At 44.2% G+C, this 22,748-nt stretch overlaps 1 protein-coding gene across 7 annotated transcripts in view; it reads left to right on the top strand.

Moving 5' to 3' along the window:
• Lmpt (four and a half LIM domains protein limpet) overlaps positions 1-22,748 on the top strand; it is a 68,748-nt gene that overhangs the window by 38,016 nt on the left and 7,984 nt on the right. For 2 of the 7 annotated variants that reach the window (XM_032435255.2, XM_015175399.3), the window contains 4 exons: positions 1,291-1,667; positions 1,722-1,966; positions 18,921-19,121; positions 19,583-19,757. In XM_032435255.2, the coding sequence (XP_032291146.1) occupies positions 1,291-1,667; positions 1,722-1,966; positions 18,921-19,121; positions 19,583-19,757 (998 nt within the window). Of the gene's footprint in view, positions 1-634; positions 1,044-1,290; positions 1,668-1,721; positions 1,967-4,193; positions 6,976-7,037; positions 7,125-7,255; positions 11,812-17,762; positions 18,072-18,920; positions 19,122-19,582; positions 19,758-22,748 lie in introns of those variants that run through there. The other 5 variants (XM_015175397.3, XM_032435254.2, XM_002046647.4 and 2 more) reach the window with 5 other exon arrangements.

Genomic DNA, 22,748 nt, shown 5'->3' with positions numbered 1-22,748 from the left:
CTTTCGTGGTCGTTGACAATCTTTTAGGCTCAGCCACGCCCCCGTTGGAACAGCCCCCGATGACATCAGGCAATCCAATTCGAATTCGTGTGTGTGTGCGTCTGCCAGAAGCAGACACTTTATTTTATTTTGTTGATTAATCTTATCGGACAGTTGGAGCTGCTGCCTCCAAATCGTTACCTTTACCTTCATTTGATTTAATGTGCGTTCGCCGACTGCCAACGAATACCTTTCGAGTGTATCCCAGGTGCCGGACACTTAACTCGGTGCGGTAGCTGGGCAAATGCCATTTGGCCAAATGAGCTCATGTTTGGGCTGGTTTGGGTCGTATTTATGCCGCTGATTACTTTTAACTAATTGCAAGAAACTAAGTAAACAGTCAATCAATTGCAATCTAACACTAAATATGTTTTGCTAGTGCATATTTATATGTGTGCAAATAATTGTTAAATAGTAAACAATGCCGTCGTAAATTTGTGAGCACCCGCATAAAGGTTAAAATTAACACCTTCATCAAAATGTCAATGAGCAAATAATCCCCCACAAAACAGATGTGCCAAATGGCAGTTTAACTTATTCGAATATACATATATAATATCCCCACGTCGGATTGCGTATAGAGGCGCCCCCGAGTGCTTATAGTGAGGCCGACCCCAGCAATACCCAAAATTTTGATGAGTCAAACGGCAGATAAAAACCGAAGCAGAAACTGAAACAGAAACTGAAAAAGAAGCCGCGCAGAGGTGCAATAAAAGTAAACCAAAAATAAAAAATAATAAGCAATAATATTTAAGCCCAACAACAATTGGAAAATAATCATAAACTAAACCAAGCTCTTAAAGTACAGTTAACGTTAATGCAGAGTGTCGTAAACGTAAAATGGTGAAAATGCTCGACCTGGACCGTCACGCTGAGTGCCCACTGTGGGCGGCATTGGCCTCCTCCGATGTGCCCTGGACGGGCATGCATTATGCGTGCCTCAATGTCCTCAGCATTTACTGCAAAGTATTCGATAGGAAAGAAATTTACGATCTCATTGTAAGGTAAGCGACCGCAGTGTACAAAAAGCTGCCGCTAGATGGCGCCGCGCCACGAGCTTGCGCTAGCGCTGCCCGCAAGCAGCGTCAAAAAAGCGTACTATGCAACGATTTATTTTCGAAATTTCGCTATTTAAAAACAGAAATCGAATATTTTAGATGGCAATAAGAATGTTAATGCAAAAAAATTGAATAATATATTGCAAATTTTTGATTCTTTGGTATTCATAATCTATTTGCTTCTTCCTTGCAGAAAAACTTGCCAATCCTGCAAGTGTCCGCGCGAGGCGCACGCCATTTACCAGCAACAGACGACCAATGTGCACGAGCGGCTGGGCTTCAAGGTGGTCTCGCCGGCGGATTCGGGCGTGGAGCCACGCGACTTGGGCTATACGTGGGTGCCGCCAGGCGTGCGCGCCTCGTCCCGGGTGAATCGCTACTTTGACCAGCTGCCCGACGAGAAGGTGCCGCGCCTGGGCAGCGAGGGAGCACGCCTGCGTGAACAGCAGATCGCGTACCAGCTGCCCAAGCAGGATCTGTCGCTGGAGCACTGCAAGCATCTGGAGGTGCAGCATGAGGCCTCATTCGAGGACTTTGTGACGGCACGCAACGAAATCGCATTAGACATAGGTGGGTAAACCTGCAAAGCGTCAAAGTTTCGTATGTTAACTCCTAGATCTTCAGCCTACATCAAGGATGCACCTTACGATGAGCACTGTGCGCACTGTGATAACGAGATTGCAGCCGGCGATTTGATTGTGGCCGCGCCCAAGTTTGTGGAGAGCGTCATGTGGCATCCCAAGTGCTTCACCTGCAGCACCTGCAACGAGCTGCTCGTGGATCTCACCTACTGTGTTCACGATGACAAGGTCTACTGTGAGCGTCATTATGCGGAAATGCTGAAACCCCGCTGCACGGGCTGTGATGAGGTGAGTCTCTTTCATCACCAAATTGCACACACACACACACACACACACACACACACACACATTTGTGTGTTGTCAAATGCTTAGCACACTTTCAGGCGGTCCTTTTAATTGTTGTGGTTTCTAATTGGCGCTCGGCTATGTCATCTAGCTTACGCGGTCTACGCTTTTATGGCCTGTCGCACGCATTCACCTTTAATGACAGAGGTGTGTCCGGCCCAATCCCTGCACGGGTGTCCTTACCTATTCTCATTGAACTTCATATCGTTGCCCAACGATAAGTCAGCTAATGCAACTTTTGGCCATTACCTGGGCCAGTTGACAGTTCATTTGTGGCATTGTCTGTTGACGTGTTGACATCGTACGGCACGAGTTTTTTAATTCGAAAGTAAGTGCAAGCAGTTCGGCGCAGAGTCAGCAATCGTTCAGAATTTAAGAAAAATTATATACAAATTTGTTGAACATGCTCTTTCGTTTTTGATTTACGTGTGTCCCTTCGAACTGTGCTTTATTAGGCTACAGAACTTAAGAATTAACATGATTTGCCTATGCTAATGCTGAAAATGTTAAAGTGATGTTAACGGCGTGTTAATAACAGAGTGCTGGTTGTTTATGTTATGTTAAAATTATTTTGAAATCGAAAAACGCAGCAACGATTATCAATATATAAGGTTTTATAAAAGGTTTCTCTCAAGATTTCCTAAAATATCAAAGATATAATATCAGCAATATTTGCATATACTTTGAAGATTCTGTGGAAATATGTTATCTATAATCAAAGTTACACTCTTCATTCTTTATGCTCAATCAGAGACATGTTTGGTGAATAATCTCTTCCCAAATGTTAATCAATTTTGAGCTAAATTATAGGTTAATTGAATTTTGCGCATATTTAAATTGTAGAAAATTGTTTTTATTATATATTTTTTAAATTGCATTAAAAATATCATACACATTTATATCAGTAATTAAGATAGGTTTTCTAGTCTGCTAGTTTTTAGTTACTCAGTTTTAAGAATTTTATTTCGACTCTACGAATATTTTCTGTTTTCTCTTTTTGCGGTGTATTTGCAAATGAATCACATAATAATTTCTTTCAATATTAGCTTTACGATTTAATTATCTTAAACAGCCTTTTTTGGTGATAATTTTCTTTAAAATTGTAAGTTCGTGTCCTTGTCATTCGCTCGAACATCTTTTGATAATATTTCAGTCTAAGAGAACTTCGTGCTAATCAGCTGTTGGCATCAATATAAGTTCTATATTTCTATGCCATTAAAGCCCATTCGTTTGCCATTGAGACTAATAAATATATGGCATATGGTTCTGCCACGCCCTCTTTTTAGGTGCTCTGTCAGGCAATTTTCGTATGATTTTCTTGCGGCTGTCTCACACTTTCGCTTTCGACGCAAACAAATACAAGCAAACAAACAGGCGACCCATTTATTTTTGGCACATTATCTCGATATTTATGAGAAAAACAAAAAGAAAATTTTATAAAAATAGAAATTGTGTTTGTTTTATATTTTCTGATACATATGCCGAAAGCCAACGATTTGTGCATCGTTTAATGTGATTAAAATATATTATGTTGGACATAAGGCTGCAAAGCGAAAATAGCTCGAACTGGTTCGAACCTGGTTTGACAAACCAAGGTTTGAATCAGACATATTCAAACAGGGTTCGACAAACTTTGGTTGAAACTAGAGTGAATCGAACCTGATTTAGGTTTAAACCAAACTTGTTCAAATCCGCATTGATAAACCAACTTGTAAACCAAAAATTTTCAAACCCGCTTCCACAATTTATGGTTCAAACCAAGCTGATTCAAAGGGTTTCAACCAAATTGGTTCAAAAACGGTTTGACAAATGAGGGTTTGAACCAAAAATCTGGTTTTATGTACGTGAGAAATCGAAGCTAAAGGCTTTTATTTTCTCGAACCACAAACAAATTATTGTTAGTTTTGCAGCCCTAGCTGCCAGTATTGTTGTTGTTGCCACTTAAATTTATGGCAGCTGCGTGGCAACTGCAACACTCGCCGCGACATTGGCCATGCCGCAAATGGCGAAGGTCGCTCGCCGCACAAAAGTATTAAAAAACATAAATAGCCAAAATGACTAGCGTAACGAAACAAATGCGAAAATGCTGGGAAAACAAAAACGCAAAATGTGAAACAAATATTTTTCTATAAAAATACATGCATACACATATAAGTTTGAGTGTGTGTGTGAGTGAATTTGTGAGTGTATTCATTGTGGCTGCCGTTTCGAAAAATCACTCGCCATATACATGGCGCGCTGATTAGAAACCGCGCGCGGTTCTGTTCGCCAATTTCGTTTGCCAAAAAATAGAAGCCTCCGTTGCCACGCCCCGTTTCGCCAATTAGCGCCTCTGCTCGTTTGTCTGTCTGTTTTGATTGTTGTTTGCGGCGAGGCATTCGTTTGGCCGTTTGTGAATCACACCTCAGTCGTATCGGCCCTTAGTCCCGGCCGCATTAATCAGTTGCAAGACGATCGATTAACTGGCAACAACTGCAGCTCGGCGCCGCCCTCAGCTGCCCTCCGGCTGGCAAAAGTGAATACTGTGTGCAAAGGAAAATAAATCTATTATATATATGAAATATTCAAGAAAAAATTTTAAGAAAATAAGAAGAAATTGAAATATATGCGAACTTTGCTTGTGACAACGAATTTTCGACAAATTTTCGCGTGGCATAAAATTTTAATTGAATTACCTAATCACCGAGTGAGTGCTTCGAGTGTTTCGAGTGCTTGTGAGTGAGTCTGTGAGTGCGTGGTGAATTTTACACACACGCACACACACACACAGACAGGGCATTGCATTGCTGGGATATACTCTTTGGACGCTCGGCGCATTACGCAAGCGAACGCGAATGGCTGCGGACGAGGCGCTCGCCGGCTTTGGGGAGCTGATCTTCTCCCTGCTGATTGGCTATTTGGGCGCTCTGGAGTTTGCCTTTGTGGCGCGTCATCTGTACCACTGGACGTGCCGGCATCCGGAAGGAAGCAATGAGCTAGTCGATGCCGCTGCCGATGCCGAGGAGTTGCCGCGTATGCGCGAGCGCCTGGACAAGGAGCTGGCCGAGGCGGCGGCACGCGAGGCAGCCGCCGGCGGCCAGAACATCATGCAGGATGGCGTCCTCTACAGCAATGGCTTTCGCGTGGACAAGCGCGAGGCATTAGCCACGGAGTTGGAACGTCAGCGCCGCATCGAGGAGGAGACGCGCCAACAGCTGGCCGAGGCGGAGCACAAGTTGGCCGAGGAGCGCAGGAAAGCCGAGGCGAGCCGAGCCGAAGCGGAGGAGAGCGCACGAAGGCAGTTGCAGGAAAGCGAAAGGAAACGCGAGCAGGAAGAACAAGAGCGCGAGAATGAGAGAAAACTAATTGAGGCCGAAAAGCAGCGCCAAGCAGCGCAGCGAGCACGCGAGGAAAATGAAAGAAAACTGCAAGAGGCTGAAAGCGAAAGAAAGGAAAATGAAAGAATGGAAAATGAAAGAAAATTGCAAGAGGCTGAAAACGAAAGAAAGGAAAATGAAAGAAAATTGCAAGAGATCGAACGCGAACGCGAGGAAAAAGAAAGAAAATTACAAGAGGCTGAAAGCGAACGCGAGGAAAATGAAAGAAAATTGAGAGAAGCGGAAAAACAGCGTGAACTGGAAGAAGGTGCAAGAGAACGCCAAGAAGCCAAAGAACAGCACGAACGCGAGGAAAATGAAAGAAAACTCAAGCAAGCAGAAGAAGAGCGACAGGCAGCACAGCGGAAAATAGAAGAGGAAGAGTCTGAGGCTGGGGCAGAGCGCAAGCTGCTCGAGCTGGACGCCGAGCAGGCGCAGCGAGATGCGGAAATTGTGGAGCGTCTGCTGGCCGCAGAGCGGGAGCGCAAGCTGAGCGCGACCGAGAGCGAGCTGGAGGAGGAGGCGCTCGTGTTGAAGCAGTCCCGGCGCCAGGCGTCGAGCCAAGCGGGCATGGAAAGGAAACAAAAGTCGATCGAGGAGAATGCGCGACTCTTCATGAAGGCCGAGGAGGAGATGGTGATGCTGCAGCAGCGCATGCTGCAGGCGGCGCGGGAGCAGGAGGATGCGGAATTTGCTGGCATGGTGCCGGTCGTCGAGGAGCCGTGCGTCAAGAAAATACTACCGCCCCGGTTCGAGGAGCCAACGATCGAGGAGCCGCTGATCGTGCAACGGGTCAAGACGCAGTTTGGCCAAACGGGCGGCACCGAGGAGCCCTACGCCCGCTCCAAGACTCTCATGTTTCCGGGCGTCTCCGATGAAGGCTCCTCCGTGGAGCCCGATTCCAGCCAACAATCCTCGTTCAGCACGCAGCTGTCCGAGGATCGTTCGCACCAGATGACGGAGGAGGAGCGCCAGGAGCCCGAGGGCGAGGACTATGTGCCCGATGTCCAGTACACCGAGGATTACTTGCGCTCCCTAGATGGCATCAAGAGTCGGCCGCTGTTGCGTGAGGATGGTTCGGGTCGGCGTCGCGCCTTTAAGAAGCGCAGATCGAGCGGCAGTTCGAATTCATCGCGTGACTCACGCGCTTCACGCGACGAGGAGCTGAAGATGTTCACCTCGCTGGAGGAGGAGGAGCTGAGGCATGGCGAGAAGGCGGACTACAATCCTATCAAGTACAGCACAGAGCCGGCGCTGCGCGTCAAACCCCATCACAGACGCCACAAACGAAGCCCAGCCAAAGATGTGATGCCGGCGACCGATGCGAGCGGCTCGCTGGAAATGCTTGGCGAGGAGGGCACAAATCCCTGGGGCGAGGTGCTGCCCGAACCCTATAAGAACACGGAGTTCTGGAAGCGCGAGAAGGCCCTGTCCATTGACGAGGAGGAGCTGGATTTGGAGAGACGAGCCTCGGGCGAAGAGGTGCCCGACGAAGCGCAAATCACGCCCAAGGAGTCTTCCTTCGAGCACGCGACGGAGGAACAAAATGCCCTGGCGGCCCACACGCTGCTGCAGCAGCGCTCCAAGGAGCAACTGGTAAGTGACGAATGAAGCAGCAGCGTGGATCCATGTCGAATAATTCCCAATTGCCACACCAGGACAGGGACAGCGCGGAGGCTGTGAAAGCCACGAAGCTGGAGTTGGAGCCGGAGTCGGAGCCCAGCGGCGGCGACATTAAGTCCAATGTAAGTGCTTCTGGCTTTGGTTAACCCTCCCGCACGCACGCCTGGCCCTAATTCGAATCCTCAGCTGCTTTAACCGCTTTCCATTTGCCTTTCATATGCCTTTGCTTTCGCTTCCGGCTTTGCTTATGCAGCTGCAAACCTCTCAAACAACAGAGGAGCAGTCGAGAGGCGGCTCGCCCGGCCTGCGACGCAGTCCGCGCATCGATGAAATGGATCACTACGAGGAGCGGTGGCGCGAATCTGCGGCAGCCAGCCACACGGCCAGCCAGTCACCGCCGCCGCCGCCCAGCATCGCGGTGCATCAGCCGGATACGGCGCCTTGGCGGGATCAATACGGTCTGCTCATGGAGGGCATCAGCGACTTCTACGATTTTACGGCATCTGTGAATCCGTCGCGTTCGCGCTCCACATCACGCAATCCCTCGCCGCAGCCCAGGAACGTCGCCCACCGCATGGACGTGGACGAGGCGCACATCCTGGAGGTCTACGACGATAGCCAGGAGGGCCTAAGCCCCGGCGAACTGAACTGCGAGCTCGTGCTGCAAATGCTGGAGGCAACCATCTCCGATGAAGCCGAACAGCAGCTGCAGCTGCAGAATGTGGCCGACGATCTACAGAATGGCAGCAGCCAGGTGCTGCCCATGGTCTACGAGACGCCGCCGCAAGCTGGCGGCGAGCAGGAGCACGACAACTCGGCGCAGCTGGCAACCAATGGCTATGCCGAGGCTCATTCGGAGGTCGACCTGCCGCAGCCTGTTATCGAAATCAATGACATGGCTGAGGCAGCCAACGACAGCCCGGAGCCAATGCCCACACGCGAGGAGATGCGTCTCTTTGTGGAGTCTATGCGCGCCGAACGTGCCAATTCCCGAGATCGTTCCCAGTCCCGCTCCCGTTCCCGCTCGCCGCTGCCCACAGCTGACAACATTGCTCGCAGCCTGGAAAGCCGAAGACAGAAGCGCATTCGGCACAACGACGAAATCCGCGAGCAGCTCAGGGAAGAGCAGGCGGCGGTGTCGCCACCTCCAGTCATTCCGCCCCTGCCCACCATATCGATTGATGTGGCGGAGGAGGAGCCCGCGGAGGAGCCGGAGGATACTCCCGAGTCGATGGCCCGGCTGTTCGAGCAGTTGCGTCTGAATCGGTGTCGCTCGCATTCGCGCTCTCGCTCCCGCTCGCCCCTGCCCAGTGCCGCCAATCTAGAGCACAGCCTGCAAAACCGGCGGGAAAAGCTGATAGCCCAAAACGATGCCTTCTTCGAACAGCTGCAGCAACGGGCTACAACACCGGAGCCCGGCTCTTCGACGGGTCGGGATATGCGCTCGCTGTCGCCTTCGCGTTCGCGCTCCGTGTCGCCCGGCGCGGATGCAGCTGAGCAGGACTTTCAGCTGATGCTCAACCTGGAAGGCGCCGACAACAGAACCCTGCGTCAGCACAGCGCGGAGTTGGAGCAGTTGCTGGCCAACAGCGCCAAGCAGCGTGACCTCGACCTAGAGGCGCTGCAACAGCTAAAACATGCCAGCGAGGAGGTCGAGCTGCGTGTCGACGAATCGGAATACCCCTACGACTACGAGCGCAGCTTCTCAGAGGCGGTGCGTGATCTGAAGGATGAGCTAAATGTCACTGGCTTCAAGCGCTCCACCTATGTGGGCGAATCTGTGGACCTGGGCAGCGAGCTGGAGCCAAACTTCAAGTTTCAGCGCTCGCGTACGCCCTCGCCCTCCATCTCGCCCACGCTGGAACTGTCCGCGGCCCGGGAGCAGGCCGCAGCGCAGCGCGAGATGCAGGCGGCCATTCTCGACTCGCTGATCAGCGCCAGCGGCGTGGAGAACGAGAAGCGTCTGGGCGCCAAGCCCAAGACGAACGAGTACAGTGAGCGTAGCTTCTCCGAGGAGCTCAAGGATACGCAGCGAATGCAGGAGGAGGCGTTGTCCGGGCGTTTTAAGCGCTCCACGTACGTGGGTGAATCTATCGATCTGGGCATAGCCCCACAGCTGGATGATCTGCGGCATCGCACGGCCGAGTTTCAGCGTTCGCGCAGCCAGAGTCGCTCGCCCATGCGGGACGAGCAGGAGGCGCATGCTCTGCGGAATATCGATGCCGAGGCGGCCAAGCGGGAGCAACAGGATCAGCTGCTGGATCAGCTGGCCGCCGCCAGTGTCAACTTTCAGAACTTTTCACGTTATCTGAATACCGATTTTCTGGATAGCGAGAGACGCGCCTCAGACTCGGCTATAATGCAGCTGGATCCGTATGCGGATCTGGAGCCGGAGGAGTATCATCATTTCAGGCGCTACTCGCTGGCCCAGGAGCAGCCCGTCGAGGAGTATCCCAGCGATGAATGCGTCTATATATCACAGATCGAAGTGCGCTCCCTGACGGGCAAAAGAACCTGGCTAAAGGAGGATTTCTATACGCACGACCTGGCCAGCCTTGAGCTGGACTTTGATGAAAGCAGCGAATTGCTCGAGAGTTCAGGCAAACAGCAAATTGGGGAGGGCTCCTGGGCACGGGCTGTGCTCGCCGCCGAGGCGGAGGCGGCGGAGTTCGATGAGACGAGCGCCATTTACAAGTTTGACATTTGCGGCGAGCAGCCGGTCAACGAGGATGCCTACAGCAGCAACGACAGCGAGGACGAACGACAGACGGTGGTCGGAATGGATGACGACGGCGACGACGCCGACGACGATGAATACGAATTTGAGCTGGACGAGGGCATCTCGGACAACAATGAGCGCACGCAGCCGACAGATGAATCGCATCACGACACATCCGAGTGCGAGGAGGCCGAACGTAATGCAGATCGCTATGCGAATCGCGGTGCCAACGACTGGGAGGAAGTGGACAATGTGGAGGACTTTGCGGACTACAGCCTGGACGATGGTGCTGTGGGCGGCGGCGCCTACTCCGATCCGGATTCCTTTATAGAGCAAATCTACAATGATGCCGTCAAGAATCGCAAACAGAGCGGCATTCTCAGGGAGTTCGAGACGATGGTGCAGGAGCAGCTGCCGGCGGAAGGTGCCGACCAAAGCGAATCGGACAAGGAGAAATCTGGCTCGGATAGCGAACGCTATGCGCTGTGGGCCAAGACACGGGCGCTGGACAGATCCGAAGACAGCGGCAGCAGGCACCGGGACATAGACATCTCGCTGGGACTGCTCGAGGGCGAGCGCCGGGACACCGAGATGCGTTACCTGGGCGATGCCCAGGTAGCGGCACGCCAATCCGCGCGTCTGCGCACGCGCTACGCCTACAGCCCCAAGCTGCCAGCGGGCATTGTGGAGGACGACATCGAGGTGGATCTGAACTACAAGCCCAAGCGGGAGTACAATTGGCGCAAGAACTTTAAGCTGGACGAAGATGCGGGCGAGGATGACCCAGTCGAGCCTCAGACAGGCGAGGATCAGTTGGAAATGCTGGAGCAGGAAGAGGAGCAGGCAGAGGATCAGCAACAGGAACTGGATCTTTACGAGCTCCCACCAAGTGGCGAACTGGATCTGCGTCGCTATAGCCTCGGCGGCGAGAGCATCACGCTGTTCAGTCGCAGTCCGGAGCGCGAGTTGTTGTCCGTTGTGGCCGAGGAAACGTTGCCCGAGCAGGAGAGCGGACACATGGAGGTCACAGCTGTTGAAGTAGAAGCAGCGCCCAGCGAGAAGCCGAAAAAGAAGAAAAGCAAGAAAAAAACGCGCAAGGGTTCCAAGACGGAGGAGCAACTGCGCGACGACAACGACTCCGACAACCAGGAATACAAACGACGTTCCTCTGCGACCAGAGACGATGCCGAGAACCCAACAGAGACGCCAACCAAGCGCAAGGTGCGCTCACGACGCAGCTCCAAGAGCAGCTCCGCCAACGAGGAGGCCAACGGCGCGCTCTTCTCGCCGCGCAACAGCGTCGGGCTCTTGCCGGAGGCGGCGCTGGAGGGCATTGCGGAGCTCGAGACGCCGGAAGATGGCGCGCTGAAAAAGAAAACCAAGAAGCGCAAGAAGTCAACCAAGGAGCAGCCCGCCGAGCCGGACATCGATGTGGCCCTGGCCGAAGCGCTGGCCCAGATTGCGCCCGTAACGTTGTCGGCTTCCACGAATCTAACGCCAGCCTCCACGCAGCAGAATCTTCTGGCCAGCCTGAGTGCCGGGCACAGCTTGTGCCTTACACCTGCTTCATCCATCGAGGAGCCGCCCGGCTCCGATTTGGCAGCGGCGACAGCTGCGCCTGCGCGCTCCGTTGTGGACAGCTTTGACATACTCAAGGATGCCAATTTCTATCCGCTTTTCTAGCTAGCGCACACGCAACAAATTTTTACCACGAATAATCTATACACTTACATTTGTTTTTCGATTTCTATCTGTTTCTTATAGACATGTTCATAAGTCCAAAACCAAACAAAGCACACAAAATGCGCACGCTGTACAAAAACAATGCACGACTATTTTGCACCCAGTTCCAGTACCAGTTCCAGTTCCAGTTCCAGTTCCAGTACCAGTTCCAGCATCCACTCCGCCAGACTGAGGGTAGCCGAATCATGTATTATACTAACGACCAGACCCAGAAAAACGCACGAACGATCTATAAATCGAATGAGAGCTCTATTGAATTGTTATTTATTTATTATGATTGTGTCGCATATGATATCGAATGATTCTTATCTAGCTTATCGCACAATAAACATATGAGTATATTCATATATATATATGTATATAAATAAATATATATATATATGATGGAATATAGTTTGTAATCGGTTCATTCAGAAACTGCATCTGACGCAACGTTCGACCCGGCGCAACAGCTGCTAAAAATATTTCCCATCTATTTGTATCTCTGCGTGTTCTCTCCTCGATTCTCGATTCTCGTTTCTCGATTTTGCCAAAAAAAAAAAAAAAATGCCCTAGCATTGAGATCACTTTGTTCAACAAATGCTCCCCAAATGCATGCGCCAAGTGCACTGACATTCAGCCAGAGACAATTGGCCATATAATATATATACAACTAGTCTATATGGCATATTTATATGTATACTATACATTTTTGGCCCATTTTGCATGTGGTTCAATTCGGTCTCATGATGTCATCGTTTTGAGCTCCGAGGCATTTCACTTAAGTCATTTGATGGTTCTTATTTTAATGCTCTTGTCAGCCAACAATCGCAATATACTTAAACTGTCATGTTTCGAAGCGTTTTTTAAGTATTGTATTTTAGCTATGCCGAAATGTCCGTGAAGATATAATTACACTTTATTCTTAGCTTTTGCCTTAAGTTGTAGTTGCAAAACACGAACCTTACCCTAAAGACTGCCTGAAATCCAGACTCGTTCGTCGTTGATGAGTCGAATGACTTACTTTGACAAAAAATTTATTTTATTTAGCTAGTTAGGCTCTGGCCTTAGCTTAAAATTTATATTAATTATTAAATTCAAACATCTCACATAGCTCATAGCTGGGATTCGAACCAGTGTCCTTGTTGTTTAGTTCAGCTAATTATTCGCATTCTTAGGAAACTATCTGCCCTCTATTCGGAAATCAGCCGAACAGGTATATCCTAAATATTCTAAGATAGTTGAGTCGCATATCTATCTATATCTATATTTATCTTTCTTAAATCCTCAGACTTCACTTCGGACATAGCCCACTCTTTAAATATTCTGCCGAGCAGGTCTCTATTTAGAAAAGTAATAATATAATATAAGATATAAGATATATATAAAAGTATAATAAGATATTTCTTTTGAATATCCAAATTATTTTCTTGCCATTTTATCTTATGAAAAACCCGCTGACTTTATTTGGAAGCTATTCCTGTCTTAACACCACAAATTGTAACCTTTTAATCCTTCAGCTTATACTTTCTAGTTTGTTTTTCCACTTGGCTTTCAAATCAGCTGGCGCCCAAAAGCATGCAATAGAATATGAAAATGCCACAGCTAAAATATTGACTAAACAATTTTCTAGTTTTTCCAACGAGGAGAAACCCCTTTGCTTTGATGAAATGTGTTCCGTTTCTTTTCAATTCAATCAGCTTTTAGAAATCATCTTTTGTTTTGTCGCTGAAATAATGCTGTCAGCTCTCTTATGTCATATCCTTTGTCAAATTAGGCGTTGGCCAACAGTAAAAATGGTTTTTCAGTCATTTCTGAAAAGAATTCTTTACCAATTGAGTATGTTAAATGTGGCTGTACGTTTCGCTTTAAATTATTTATGACAACAAACAGGAAAGTGTGTCACTCGGGTGATTTGTTTAGCTCACTTTGCGGACACTCTGGTCTGGGGGGTCCCCTTTTCATTGTATTTGCCATTTGTTTTCTTTTTATACCCTAAATCTACTTTAAATGGGCAGGATGGGGCGTAATGGCTATGTTTTAATATATGTAACAGGTTGTAGAATGCCGAACTCATAAAGTTTGTTATATTCTTGATTTGGACGAGGAGCTCAGGGAATTCAGCTTTATCCAGTTTTTGTGAGTGGTTCAATTTTAGAAGCTCGAATATCAAAAAGCGTATTAGTCTTAAAGGGTAAGTTAATGGCTTTAAAGAGATAGCTCTTTCAATTTGCATAATTTTAAAACTCGATTTTTAGAGTTAATTTCTTAAGCACAACTCGAAGATTATGAAGGCTAGACCATCAAATTTGATATGTAGGTGCTTAATAAGCAAACGAAGATGGAAGGAACTCATTTCTAAGAAACCTCTCCCTGTTCATGAAAATGCATTGTTCAAAAGATAGAGCCTTGCACTCTGAACCCTGCAACTTTCATAGCGATCGGACTATAATCACCGAAGGCTGCAACAAGTTCGTGTATATAAGTTTATTTATGCATGTATGTGTGTGTTTAGAGGCAAGCTAGAATTTTTGTAATTTCAGGAAGTCAGGGTATCCCACAGTTTCGTACAACCGACCGAGCTGTTTGTTTTTGCAATGAGCGCAGGGCCTTTGTGTTGTGTGTTTTCTGAAAAAAAGAATATACAAATATACATTGCGTAATGGCATGTGGATGTACGTACGTACCAAAAATAATGTATGGTATATCAACTACGTATGGTTCTCGTAGCACTCGAAAAAAACATGCGAAATACGTTGCCAAAAAGTCTTATTCAATAGTTTGTCTTTGACATGAATTCATTTTTCTTTGGTGGGGCAAACATTTGGCGTACTTTAAGAGCTGGCGCATTTTATCATTTAATATTTTTTCTGCTATGCTGGCACCGAAATTGACAGCGGGTATATAAGATCTGTGTAGGACTTTAACTGAACGAGCTCTGCTTGAGAATCTAGGCAGTTGCAGGCTCGGGTATTTGTAAGTCGCCTTTTTGTCTGCTCGCAGTTTATTTGTTTAAGAAATTCTGGTTGTTGTGAAAATTCTGTTGAAACTGTTGGCATTTTTTGTTGTATTTTGTTTAGCTGTGCCACCAAAAATGAAACACCTTTTCATTAAAACTTTTGTATTTGTATTTATTCAGCAAACACATTTTTCATTTCCAATTTAATTTTTCTTTTTATTTGTTTTTTTTTTTTTGCCATATACAAATATGCGCCACACTTTGCTTTTTATTGACGTGTATTTCTGTGTATTTCCCAGCCAAATAATTGATGATGTTTCGTGCCGCGTGCAATAATTGGCCAAATGTCATTTAATAGCTGATCTTCTATTTATATACGCTTAAATATTAAATACAAATTAAATTTAATAGCTGCTCGTTCGGTTTTTTTTTAATTATTTCTTATTTTCCACAACAAACTTAAACTTGAACTCGCAGACGCAGACTTTTGCATTCTATCAAATTTATTTTTAAACATAGCAAAAATAAAGACTACTAAACATCATTTCCATAAGTTGTCCATTTGCTGCTGCTCGGTTTGCGCTCAATGAATATGAAATTATACAAAAATATAATCTGGAAAATTTATAAATTTATGACCCAATTAACGCCTTCATGCCGCCAAATGTTGAACGCGAACACGCAAGCTTTTATCAAAGATTCGCGGATTGCATTTATTTATAGAGACAAAAATATATAACAAAAACAAAGGCAAAAAAAAAAAAAAAAAAAAACAAATTAAAATTAAACAAGATTGCATTTCACTCTGCTCCATTGCTCGGCGTCTGCTGCATTAATAGCAGCAATTATTTATATATATATATATATATTTGCAGTCTATATAGTATCTTAGTCTGTGCCCATGCACATGGACTCGACTCGGCAATTCGCTTCATGCATAAAATATAATCTAAAAATTCACGCGTTAGTCGACATACATTCGCAAATATTGCGGGCTTCGTTTGTAATAAAACTACTTTTATGTTTTGTAAAATACAAAAATAATAATAGAAAATATATACAGACTAGCAGATACCCATTGGCCACAGCTAATGATATGATCATAAACAGATGCCCGACAAAAATATGTTTTGCATTCAGCTCGGAAAAGTCATAAAACTTATGCATAAGAAGCTTCAGTTCTTCTTCTTCCCCTATCTGCTTCTAGAATTTTGTTTTTGAATAACTTGCATCTAGATTTAACATATGTGCACATACAAACTCTAGTCAGGAATGCCCGACTTAAAAATGCCTTTAAAATTACATCTTTGTATAATTTTCTCGAAGTTATGCCAAGTTCGATAACGTTTTTTTTTATCGATTTCTTGGAAATGTTTCAAGTTATCGATTATCCAAAACCTATTCTTTTATGAGAAAATCTAGGCTAGATTTGAATATCTTCAGACCCTCTGGGCTCTCATCTATATAATTGACATACTGTCTGATACATATATTTAGACAACATTCCTTCTGCCTGTTCTCATTTAAAGGGTAAATAAAACTAACCAAAATAGTCTTCAACAAAAATTGTGCTGCTTACAAGACTATTTTCCATGTTTCGGTTTAGTTTCGTGGCTGTGTTTTAGCTTTGCGACAGTCTTAAGACAACATTTTTGTTGGCATTTGAATTCGAGAACTGTTTTCTCGCCATTTCTAAACATTGCCAATTTTTCTGCATTTTGTAATATTTCTAAATGCAAGAAATATTATCGTTAATAATTTTGTGCATATTTTGTTGTACTTGGCCTTGTCTGCGTCTGCAAATTAGCCCCTTTTAAAATGTCAACGCGAGCGTTGTCTCTGCCCAAAGCTATATGTCTAATTGAGATTTCGACTTGATGGGCAGTGCTATTTACCTTGGGCATTTGCCCTTTTGGTGTCAAATTAATCCATCTGACAGAATTTGTCAGCTGTCAAATGCACTTACAAATTGGGATAGCATTGAGAAGACAGTTTGTTTTCAATAGCAATATTATTCCTTTTATTGTTCTTAGTTGCGCAATTATTATTATAATTATTATTATTGTTCTTATTTTCATCAATATTATTTTGTTATTTTTTAAATTAATATTCATATGTAATTATTATCATAGTTATTAAAATACCTAATTAATATTTTTCATTATTGTTTTGAATTGCTTTATTATTATTACATTATTAATATTAAATGATTTAATACATATTTAGCTAATATTATAAGTTTTAATTTTAATATCATAACAAGTATTAATTTAAAATATTTACTTAGCTGGCTTCAGGTCTTTTGCTCCTATTATTTATCTTCGTCTATGTATACACTATGATGATATGATTTATAATTATTTCTCTTTACTTTATTTTCATCTTTTTTTATTTGTGTGTTCTCTTGAGAATTTCCAGAACTGTTTCCAGTTTGTGTTTTCCCTGCAGCTGTTTGCAATTTCATGTTACAATTTCCATTGGCATTTTAATGCGCGGTCTCTGTGCCAAAATGCTGTAACAATTAATCATATATACGGCCCACGCTGTGGCCAGCAGCCCCCCTCCCCCATGACGCCGTTTTTTTCCGAGAAGATCAATTAAAAATCTATATAGATCGACGTTGCAAGTGCGGGAATAGCTGCTGCAGACAGCGGGAGCAGACACAAAATCAAGGAATTTATGCTCCAAATGAGCGAAAGTTCGACCGTGTGTGCGTGTTTGTGTGTGTGTGTGTGTGTATGTGTGTCTGTGTGTCTGTGTGTGCGTGTGTGTGACTTGTGTGTCGTGTGCACAAGCGCCAGGCAACAACAAAGGAAAACTGAATTTTCCGAAAATGCTTATTTGTATCTCTTTGGCTACGTGTGTGTGTGTGTGTGCGCAAATGACGTGCACAGCAGCTGTTGCAGGTGTGTGCCACACACAGACACACACGCACGCACATACACCTGCAAATTTGATATATTTATAGATTTGTGCATGAAATATAACAAACGATATTGCCAACTTGACGTTGCATTAACGATTCAATAATGTGATTAATGATTAGCGTGCTTGGCCATTGTCTAAGGTAATTTGTTAACCAGAGAGTGAGAGAGGGAGAGAGACTGGCTGCTGCTCTCCCTCTCTCTCTCTGTCTCTGCCCCAGATCAGTCTCTCTCTGTTGCGCTCAGCGCTGCGCTGCGTTGCTCGCCGGCGCTCTGCGGCACTCCCCGAGATTTTATTTATACACTTGCCTCCGGGGGCGAAACTAGATACACGCAACGCGCCGCGAGATTTTGTATTCAGTTTTTTTTTCTTGCGTTTTTTTTTTTGTTTGTTCTGAAATGATTTCGAATATTTTGTGAAAGAATCGCGCCAGTTGGCATCACGACTCGGAAAAGCTCAAAACGTTGCGCGAAAATTGCGGCTGGCTCGGCATAAAACCTGCAAGACGTGGACATAGTATAATAATCATTTTCGAAAGTTCAGTCGGTCAACAGAGTGCAAGTCTTTTATATTTTGCTGGGGTCTAGATACGAGAAACGCGCGCGCGTGGCACAAAATGGCGGACGTGGAAATTATGCAAACGGTTACGGAAACCAAGAAAACGAAGAAGGTCAAGAAGTCGTCGAAGCGTCGCGAATCCGAAGTGCAAATCAGCGAGGTCGATGCCGCCAGCGAGGAAAGGGGGTAGGTGGAACGTGTTACGTGTGGTTCAGTTTTGTGGCAGTTCGTCTAGGGGCAAAAAAATAAAAAAAATCAAAAACAAAAATTAATAATGAAAAAATACAAAGCATCCAGAATGGTCTAGGTTTCCATTTAGCCTGATATGCTGGTATTTTTGCCATTCAACTGTCAGTTTTTCTTGCCAGCAAGACTCGTATATATGTATTGTATGCTCGTTCAGCTAGAAATCATACGATTTGTCGAAATTATTATCTATTGAATTTCTCATGCACATTCGCTCACAAAAATATATATATCGATCACAAGCAAAACTATCCAAAAGTACTCGCATATCTCGAACTTGTACAAAACGACACGTTTACTACCTTCTTTCCTCGGCAAAACTGTTTACTAAAAGGTACCCACATGCAGCTGTCGTTGTCTATATATGTGACTATATATGTATATATATGTCTGTAACAAAACAAACAAAAAACACATGCAACACATACAACATAAAGACCACAGTTCAAATCAAACAAACAGTTCACTTCACACAAAACTCAAAATTCCAATAAGAAAACTCAAAACTCAAAACCGAAAAATTGTACAAAACAAGTGTATACATGCATACTTACTATAGAGTATTGCCACAGAAACATGCATATACTATCCAAAAATATATTTACTTATATGAGAAGATACAACATTTTACACTGACCCACACGCAAATTGAAAACAAAGCAAACACTCAAATGAACTCTTTACATTGATATCAAATTTTTGATTGTTTATTTTTTGTGTTTATGGAGTGCTTCCCTTTTCATTTTTTTTTTTAAGTCTACATTGCTTTTGTTTTTGTTTGCCTTGCAGTTAATTTTCAGTGGCGAGTACACAAAGGCCATGGACAAGGATTGGCATTCGGGACACTTCTGCTGCTGGCAGTGCGACGAGAGCCTCACCGGACAGCGTTACGTCATCCGGGACGATCATCCGTACTGCATCAAGTGCTACGAGAATGTGTTCGCGAATACGTGCGAGGAGTGCAACAAGATCATTGGCATCGATTCGAAGGTGAGCTCTACTCTACAAGCAAATATGAGATCAACTAACTGAAAAATTAATACTGAGTATTATATTTACGAAACTGTATTTCTGTTCTGATCATCAAGACAGTAGTTATATATACGATTTGGATCATGCAATAATTTGATAGTATAATAATATATATCAATAATTGTATATTTGTTGAGATCACCTTTTATTTATATTGAATGGATCTTAAAATATGCAGTTAGTATAATATAATAAATTCGAAATTGTTTTTTCTTGAGATCATCTAATGCATATATGAAATGGATCTTTAAATAATTTTATATATATCGATATCATGATATTCATCCATATCTTAAGTTTAGCTCTGAGTATGAGTTTATCATAAAATATTAAAAATTTCTTTTATAATTATTTAATTATTTCGTATATTATACTATATCTACTAATAAAGTTGACTTGAATTGTTATCCCCTCTACAGGATCTATCCTACAAAGACAAGCACTGGCACGAGGCCTGTTTCCTGTGCTTCAAATGCAATTTGAACCTGGTCGATAAGCAGTTTGGCGCCAAGGCCGATAAGATCTACTGCGGCAACTGCTACGATTCGCAGTTTGCATCCCGTTGCGATGGCTGCGGCGAAGTGTTCCGTGCAGGTGAGCTAACAACTGCCCCCGAATGTGGCATACTTTGCGGGAGCTTTATAAATAATATAAAAACTAAGACAAGTGATGAGGCTGCAACCGGTTTGCCGGGTGGGTGGCAGTGGCCAGGGCAGGGGAGGGGAATGGAGTGAAATGACATGTTTGGTGTGTGTGCTTAATACTATGTCAAATTAATTGCACTCGCAGGGCAATTTGTTGCCAACTGGCGACACATTCCATAAATCTCCAATGTGCACTGCCATATAAACATAAATAACAGCCGCGCATTTTGCATGCCCTTTAAGAAACTTCAAATGGGGTATATCAAAAAAAATAGTTAAAGAGAAGCCTTAAGCTTATGCAAGCTCAAAAAAGTTTAATTAAGTACAATTAATCGCAGTTAAAGGAAAAAATCACAAGTCCTGTGCATTTTTGAAATGAGCTTTGACAGAATATTAAACTGGTCAAGAAAGGCCTTAAGATATATAGGAAGAGCTTTGAGCTTTTTCAAGTTCATTACTAATGATTATATAAAGCAACTTAAAGCTTTACTGATGCTTAAACTGGTTACATGGTATAACAATTAATTAAAAGCTCAAACTTGAGCTTTAATCATAATGAAAAACAAGAGATCCAAGATGTTTAAACTAATTACAGGGTATATCTCAAGTCGTATTATCTGTTGCTTGTGCTCAACTAATGAACTTGATACAGTTGAGTGCGTGCAACGTACGATGATGCCTGCGGGCCAGTTTTAGAGCAGAACGTAAATGTCCAATATCTGTTTTCATTACACGTTGACTTAGTTGCAATTTGCGCGTTACGAGCACTTTGTGTCCAAGTTTTTTGTTTGCGCTGCTCGCGATGCTCGAGACATAAGTCAGCGACTCGATGGACGTCAGTCGGCGGCACAAATGCAAGTTCATTGTCATCCAGAGCTACCCACTCGGCCAGCCTAAAACCCAAACCAGCTGCTCGGCTAAAGCCCGGCCAGGTGCCAGATGCCAGATGCGTCTGTGTGTCAGGCCCTGAACCCGCGCAGGTGGACGACATTGTTGGCGGGTTGGGGAGGGCGACTAACAAAAGGTGTTAAATATGACAAGCGGCCCAGTTGTGTGACTTCCATTCAATTGGAGCGTTGTGCAAATAAGTGTTGGTTAAGACAAATACCAGTTAAAATAAGAACGAATAATTGCATACAGCATGCCGAAGATTAAATACTCTTATGCTGATGTGTGGAGAGCATATTGTTTGATAACTAACTTGCATAGATGCAGATACTTATTAGATATATATATATATATATACTTTATGGGGTCCAACATGTCTTCTTCGAAGCGTTACAAATTGCATGATAGATGTGAATACCCGTTACAAGGGCGTAAGCATGTGGAGAGCATATTTAAGCTCGTGATTCCTGCGATAGGTCAACACATCTTTGTTTGCATTGATATGATCAAGTAAAGATATTTACTTTGTGTGTTCAAAAATATCTTCTCTTATGCGTCACACATGACATATTAAAATGTGAATACCCTCGGCAAGGGTATAAACAATTTATTACGCATATGGTGTTATATATTTATTGAGATAAACAAAACGAGATCAACGCCATCCAATTCTCATATCAATGAAGTGTTAAGCACGCTCCAAATTTGGCTCAGATACTTTCGTTGTCAATGCGGAACGTGGCCGTTTATAAGCCGCAATTGCAGGCATTGCCCAAAATGGGGCTTGTTTGTTATTGTTGTTGCTGGAAGTACACGTTGACATTGCCAATTACGAGAGGAGCCAGTTAAATAAGCTGCAACCCGCGGCCAGAGCTGAGATCAATGCCAGCAACGCGACCCACACGCTCGACTGCCAATCCGAGTGGCATTTGAATAGACATCTCTATGAATATGAAAATATAGCCATATTTACTTCTGTTTGGCAAAGGTGTTGCCTGTAAGTCAAAGCTACGACAAGTGTCGTTTGCATTGCCAATTCAGGCATTAACTAATTGTCTAATCAAATACCTAACGTATTTGTTAATTTGCTAAATTGCTAATTTCATTGTGAACATTAAAAATTGGCTTTTAATTGTCAAACTGCCTGCCACAAGTTGCACCCACATAAACATAAATCACATGAATTAACCAGGCTCGGAGCAGGCATCATCTGCCTACTATGTCATCTATGCTAATTCAGGCGAAAGGCTGGCAAATTGCGTAGACAGCCGCACGGCAGATGGATCCACATTAAAGCATATGTCTAATTCGATGCTCTGACTCATCAGAAAATTTTAAATTTATATATGAATTGTTTTTTTTTTTTTCTTTCTTTTTAATGGAATGGAACTTGTTTTTAATTTATTTTTTGCGTTGGCTGCGTATATGATTTGTGGCATTTAAATAGCTTGGCCGAAGACGCAGCGTGTTGAAAAATTATTATTATTATTAAAGATCGCTGATAAGCGTGTGGAATTAAATTAATGCTTTTATATATGGCTATTGTTTCTATTCAAGCGCTGCGGCATGTTCCTCAGAAGTACTTGCTAGAACTGAGCAGAACTAAGCAAATTATGGTATACAACTAACGTTAAGCTGATTTGAGAAACAATCAACTGTATTTAGGTTTTTATTCAGATATGACAAATAAGAGGTTAGATCAACAGAAGTTATCTATTAGAAAATGCTCGACTAGGTCTTTAAATGCATTTATTTATCAACCAATTTCAATGGGCATAATAATATATAAGAGTAAATGTATACTTTTTGTGTCTTCAAAAAGTTTTATTTAAGATATGCATTAACAGAAAAAATTTCATTTCATATACTCCACGCTAGAACCTTTTGTAAATTGCAAGCAATTTAAACACACTGAGTGTCTTTTTGAGTAGGTTTGCCTTGGCTATCTCACGCTTTGCAATTGCAACTTCTTCGATGTGCCACTTGCAGCCAGCAGCTGGCAGTTTAATTGCTTAATTGCCTAATTGATTGCAGATAAAAACAAGCGCAGCGT

This window comes from Drosophila virilis, chromosome 3 (genome assembly GCF_030788295.1).
Source record: "Drosophila virilis strain 15010-1051.87 chromosome 3, Dvir_AGI_RSII-ME, whole genome shotgun sequence".
Classification (NCBI taxonomy): domain Eukaryota; kingdom Metazoa; phylum Arthropoda; class Insecta; order Diptera; family Drosophilidae; genus Drosophila; species Drosophila virilis.
This window is presented reverse-complemented; position numbering and strand designations above follow the sequence as displayed.